This window comes from Salvelinus fontinalis, chromosome 11, assembly GCF_029448725.1.
Source record: "Salvelinus fontinalis isolate EN_2023a chromosome 11, ASM2944872v1, whole genome shotgun sequence".
NCBI classification, from domain to species: domain Eukaryota; kingdom Metazoa; phylum Chordata; class Actinopteri; order Salmoniformes; family Salmonidae; genus Salvelinus; species Salvelinus fontinalis.
In genome coordinates, this window is record NC_074675.1 from 28,552,759 (window position 1) to 28,558,758 (window position 6,000).

The window sequence follows — 6,000 nt, forward strand, 5'->3', positions numbered from 1 at the left end:
ATCTTCCCTTGCTGATATATAAGGCCATATATTACTTTTCCGTATGGGGTTACTGAAAGTCGTAAGGAAGTTGCATGGAGCTTGCAAAATTGAAAGCATAAACAGACGTTCCCTGAAGAGATAGCGCTATTGGGGAATTCTGGAATTTCCCAAGGCAACCAGCAATTCACTGTCAACGGTGGTGCGATGTAATATGGTCAAGGCTAGAAGGTATACAGCTTTTGTCAAATGAACGTCAAATGTTGACATTTTGTTCATTTTAGCTAACACTAACCCTTTTCCAAACCTTAATCTAATTATTCCAACCTGCTACGTTAATTCTTATAAACTGTTGCATAAATTCTCCTAACCTTCAAATTCTTCTAACCTGTTACAAAAAGTCAAGTCTGACAAAAACTGTATCCCATCTAGTCAAAAACCATGAATGGTTGAGCGCGTGCTTGCTGACGCAACGGTCATCCCCTTCCTGTTGTTTTGCTCTCGGCAGTACTAACACAGTACAGTATGGTTTAGAAACTCTGTTTTACTATCATAGGTAGAACATATCTTTGTTACTATCCTCCGACACCCATTATAGTTCGCACAAAAGTTGGTGCGCCAGTAGCCAGGCAATAGTTGTTGTACCCGTTCAAGTAAGTCAACAGTCAGAGACCGCATACTTACTGTATGTAGCCTGATCTTTGCAGACGCTGCGTGTACAATTGCTACAACTACCTCATTTTACAGGTAAGATATAGCCTAGCAAGTTTGGAAGTGAACATTCAGAATGGTTTTGTTGTTTGATTGAATGTCGTGACATTTCAATATCAGTAAAATCTTAAGACTAGTCTAGTCATGTTATTAGAGCTTTAGAAAAACATGTGTACGAGAATGTTGCAGATCGAACATGTTCTTCACTTCTGACAATGTAGTAGACTGGCTTTTGTGAAAAACTGTTTCCTAAACTGGCGGAGTATGGGTTGTTCCACCAATTAGGTGTCTTTTGAGTAGTGTAACTTCAAAATATATATATATATATATAAAGAAAAACTTTTTATTTCAACGAATTGTATTGTCATATTGTTAAAATGACTATAATATGGTAGACTGAACTTCGGCTGAAATGGACGGACCAATTTGCCCAATTTCGGACGACTATTTTTGGGGAGAAATAATGGCCACGGCGGACCTGATATCGCCCATAATTCTACAACCATGGATGTCGCGTTCTGAGTGCCTATTAAGTGCCAAATAAAGTTGACGACTTCATTTTAAATCACCCATAAATCCCCATGTGGGAACTTTTTGTGACAGTAACAATTATTATTCGAGAAATGACAGTGGAAACGCCTTTATGAGCAAATATTGATATAATAACCATCATATCGATGTAAACTTGGGAGTCACGCTATGATATGTTGTGTGGTCCTCCAATTACGATTCGGGAAACCATCCAGTTTATTGAACTACAGATTAAATAAATTAGGATGGATCTCACAGGGTGGTGAATGTGCACGGTGATGAGTTTGTTGCTCCTTTCCATTTCCAATAAATATCGAGGGTCTTATTCTGGTGACATGATGATCAATGCTTGACTGCTGTATGACAAATACTAATATTCTCGCTCCTGTCCATAATAATCTCATCATGTATTTTACCCGCACAGGCAACCTGCACTGTATCTGCGAGCTGTTGGCTAGAGTATACATGCGAAGACGAGAGTAAGCATATTTCATTTAACATAACAGTTTTTGTGACAAAACTATCGATAGAGTTGAAAATGTGATGGAACCACATTGAACTTTAGATTTTTATTCGGTACATGGAAAAAAAAGCTACAAAGTAAATTTTGTGTGTGCTATTGTAACCGGAGGGACTTAAGCAACACGGTTACACAGTCATCAAGCAATGATTTTTTATCTGCAATAAGTATTTTTAGTGGGAAAATTCACAAACAATATTTTCTTTATGCAGATTTTATAATATTTGCTTTAAAATATGTCACCAATTGGATGGAAACCTAGCCAATGATGGAAACATGGATAAATGTTGTGGTTAAGTGGGTTCCAAATGGGTTCTTCGGCTGTCACCATAGAATAACCCTTTTTGGTTCCAGGTATAACTATTTTGGGTTCCATGTAGAACTCTCTGTGTAAAGGGTTCTACCTGGAACTCAAATGGGTTCTACCTGGAACCAAAACGGGGTCTACAAAGGGTTCTCCTGTGGGGACAGCCAAATAACCCTTTTAGGTTCTATATAGCACCTTTTTTTCTAAGAGTAGAGAATGCAGTGGAACATGTCAAAATGCTGAATATTGGCACTTTACCAAGTCTTTATTCAAACATTTGTTTTCCATGTGGTCTATAGTAAAGAGCACTTCATTTAATATAACATGCTTTAAAAATTCAACATTGGTGCACAATTTCTACTTAAAGGCAAAAGTGCATAGGCTACATTCGTAGCACAGTGAAATTACTTTAATCCAGTGAAAGTTTTAGAGGAAATGCTGACTGAGGCTGGGTGTGTGGAATGATGATGCAATTCTGACACGTCTTCCTTAAAATTAGAACTAAAAGTGTTGACAAAACAAGAGATTTTCTACTGCTTTATGGAAATACCCTGACATTTCTCCCTATGGAATTGTGCAATAGAATGAAATGTTTTTAATTTCAGTACCCTCTGTCTGAGCTGTTATTCTATTTCTAGTAATAAGACTTATTTAGTGCCAGAATAACAAAAAGTTGTCAATTTAATAATTCTGTTTTTCTTTCAGACCAATTGAAACTGAAAGTCAGCATCCTTTCAATTGCATAAGCGATCATAACACCCGTCATGGAGCTGTCTCACACCATGGAAACAGAGGAGCTGATGACCTGCCTCCAGATCCAGCTCTACCACCCCCAGCAGGCCTCTAAGGCTCTTTACCGCCTGCTGCCCCTGGACGCCAGGCACAAGCACCCAGCCGAGGACCCTCTGAGGCTGGGCCGGGACGCCCACGGCTGCACCTTTGCCCTGGCCGACCCACGGGTCTCCCGCAAGCAGCTGGCCTTGCAGGCCTACCTCACCGCCAACAGCCCCGCCATGCTGTTCTCTGTGCAGAACCTGAGCCAGAAGGGACACGTGACGGTCAACGGGTCGGAGTTGGGGTACCTGGAGAGGGCAGAGCTGCCGAATAAGGCCCTGGTCCGGTTCGGGGAGTATGAGGTGCTGATATGTCGTGAGAATGGAGAGGCAAAGGGGAGCTTCGAGGTGGAGTTTGGGGTGCTGGCAGTGCCCCCTTCCAGAGAGGTGGGCATGCCAAGTATGGTTCCCGTCATGGATACAGGCTCAGACCATTCAACCAATGGCATCCCACCACTCATGAGCCATGGGCCGATAGAGATGGATGAGACAATCATGTACCAATCGTGCAGTATGTTTCTCTCATAGACAATGATTTTCTCTTTACCTAGTAGCAGTTGTCTTTATCTGAGGACAGCGCCCCGCATACAAACACATGAAAATCATTTTCAACCAGGCAGGTGGCGACACAAAAGTCAGAAATAGCGATATAATTCATGCCTTAGCTTTGAAGATCTTCTTCTGTTGGCACTCGAAAATGTCCCAGAAACATCACAAATTGTTGTTTTTGTTCGATAAATTCCGGTTCCAACTCGCCCAACATGACTACAAAGTATCTAATAAGTTACCTGTAAACTTGGTCCAAACATTTCAAACAACGTTCCTAATCCAACCTCTGGTATCCTAAAACGTAAATAATCGATAAAATTAAAGACGGGATAAACTGTTTCCAATAACGGATAAAAACAATGTGAAGTGCGTTCCAGTTCACGCGCACCAAACAATAGAGTCCACTTGGAGTGACCCTTACAATGAACAGCCCTACTTCTTCATTTCTCAAAAGAAAAACAACAACCAATTTCTAAAGACTGTTGACATCTAGTGGAAGCCATATGAACTGCAACCAGGTTCAAAATTAAATAATAGAAAACCATTGGGAAATACTATGACCTCAATTCCCCCCCCCCACCCCTGGATGGTTTGTCCTCGGGGTTTCACCTGCCAAATCAGTTCTGTTATACTCACAGACATTATTTTAACCGTTTTAGAAACTTTAGAGTGTTTTCTATCCAAATATATTATATGCATATCCTAGCTTTTCATCCAGATGTGAAAATACTGCCCCCTATCCCACAATATTGATGTTAAACATTGTGTAATCTCTCGTGGACAGGAAGTGACAAACTTTCACAATAATTTTACTTCTGGGTAACCGAGATTAAACATTCTGTAAACTTAATCATACTGTTGACTGTATGTAGCGCCAAGCCATTGGGACCTCAAGTGTAGTTTTTCATATCACTCCGCAAGTGTTACTAAGACTGTTACGTTATTATATAAAATGTGAAACTAAAGCTTCTGAATATTGCCCTTTTTCATGTAGTTCAAGTATCAGTGTTCAATGAAAGATGGGGTAGGATCATATGGTTTTGTAACTGTTTTGTAAATGTTGACTATAATAATAAATATGTTTTTATTTGATTATTGTGTTACACGTCGTATACTTGCCAAAGCCTTTAACAAGTAATTCAACTTTTATTTTGCAAGGCACCAAGGTTTCTGGAGCAATCAGACGGCCCTGAATGTGTTTGCATTTGGTGAAGGGTCAGGGAGGTACATAGAGTGGCTTCGGGATTGTATTCAGACCCCTTGACTTTTCCCACATTTTGTTATGTTACAGCCTTATTCTAAAATTGATTAAATAAATAACAATTCTCAGCAATCTACACACAATACCCCATAATGACAAAGCAAAAACAGCCATTTTTGTTTTGCTCACTATTACAAATAATAAAGAGATACCTTATTTACATAAGTATTCAGACCCACTTGAAATTGAGCTCAGGTGCATCCTGTTTCCATTTATCATCCTTGAGATGTTTCTACAACTTGAATGGAGTCCACCTGTGGTAAATTCAATTGATTGGACATGATTTGGAAAGGCACACATCTGTCTGTATATGGTCCCACAGTTGACAGTGCATGTCAGAGCAAAAACCAAGCCATGAGTTCGAAGGAATTGTCCGTAGAGCTCCGAGACAAGATTGTGTCGAGGCACAGATCTGGGGAATGGTACCACAAAATGTCTGCAGCATTGAAGGTCCCAAAGAACACAGTGGCCTCCATCATTCTTAAATGGAAGAAGTTTGGACCCACCAAGACTCTTCCTAGAGCTGGCCGCCCGGCCAAACAGCAATCGGGGGAGAAGGGCCTTGGTCAGGGAGGTGATGAAGAACCTGATGGTCACTCTGACAGAGCTCTAGAGTTCCTCTTTGGAGATGGGAGAACCTTCCAGAAGGACAACCATCTCTGCAGGACTCCACCAACGAGGCCTTTATGGTAGGGTGGCCAGACAGAAGCCACTTCTCAGTAAAAGGCACATGACAGTCCGCTTGACCTCTTTGGCCTGAATGCCAAGAGTCACTTCTGGAGGAAACCTGGCACCATCCCTACAGTGAAGCTTGGTGGTGGCAGCATCATCCTGTGGGGATATTTTTCAGCGGCAGGGACTGGGAGACTAGTCAGGATCGAGGCAAAGATGTACACCTGCTCCATAGAGCTCAGGACCTCAGACTGGAGCGAAGGTTCACCTTCCAACAGGACAATGAACCTAAGCACACAGCCAAGACAACACAGGAGTGGCTTCGGGACAAGTCTCTGAATGTCCTTGAGTGACCCAGCCAGAGCCCGGACTTGAACCCAATCGAACATCTCGGGAGAGACCTGAAAGTAACTGTGTAGCAACGCTCCCCATCCAACCTGACAGTGCTTGAAAGGATCTGCAGAGAGGAATGGGAGAAACTCCCCAAATACAGGTGTGCCAAGCTTGTAGCGTTATACCCAAGACGAATCAAGGCTGTAATCACCCAAAGGTGCTTCAACAAAGTACTGAGTAAAGGGTCTGAATACTTATGTAAATGTAATATTTCAATTCAGTATTTTTAATAAATTTGCAAACA

General features: G+C 41.5%; 1 protein-coding gene across 1 annotated transcript; it reads left to right on the forward strand.

Moving 5' to 3' along the window:
* The first annotated feature begins 452 nt into the window (after positions 1-452).
* Positions 453-4,522, forward strand: LOC129865444 (TRAF-interacting protein with FHA domain-containing protein A-like). The gene is made up of 3 exons (XM_055938252.1): positions 453-726; positions 1,646-1,700; positions 2,754-4,522. Exon 3 carries the CDS (start codon positions 2,813-2,815, stop codon positions 3,407-3,409), a length of 597 nt encoding a protein of 198 aa, XP_055794227.1. The 5' UTR covers positions 453-726; positions 1,646-1,700; positions 2,754-2,812; the 3' UTR covers positions 3,410-4,522.
* The last annotated feature ends 1,478 nt before the right edge of the window (positions 4,523-6,000 follow it).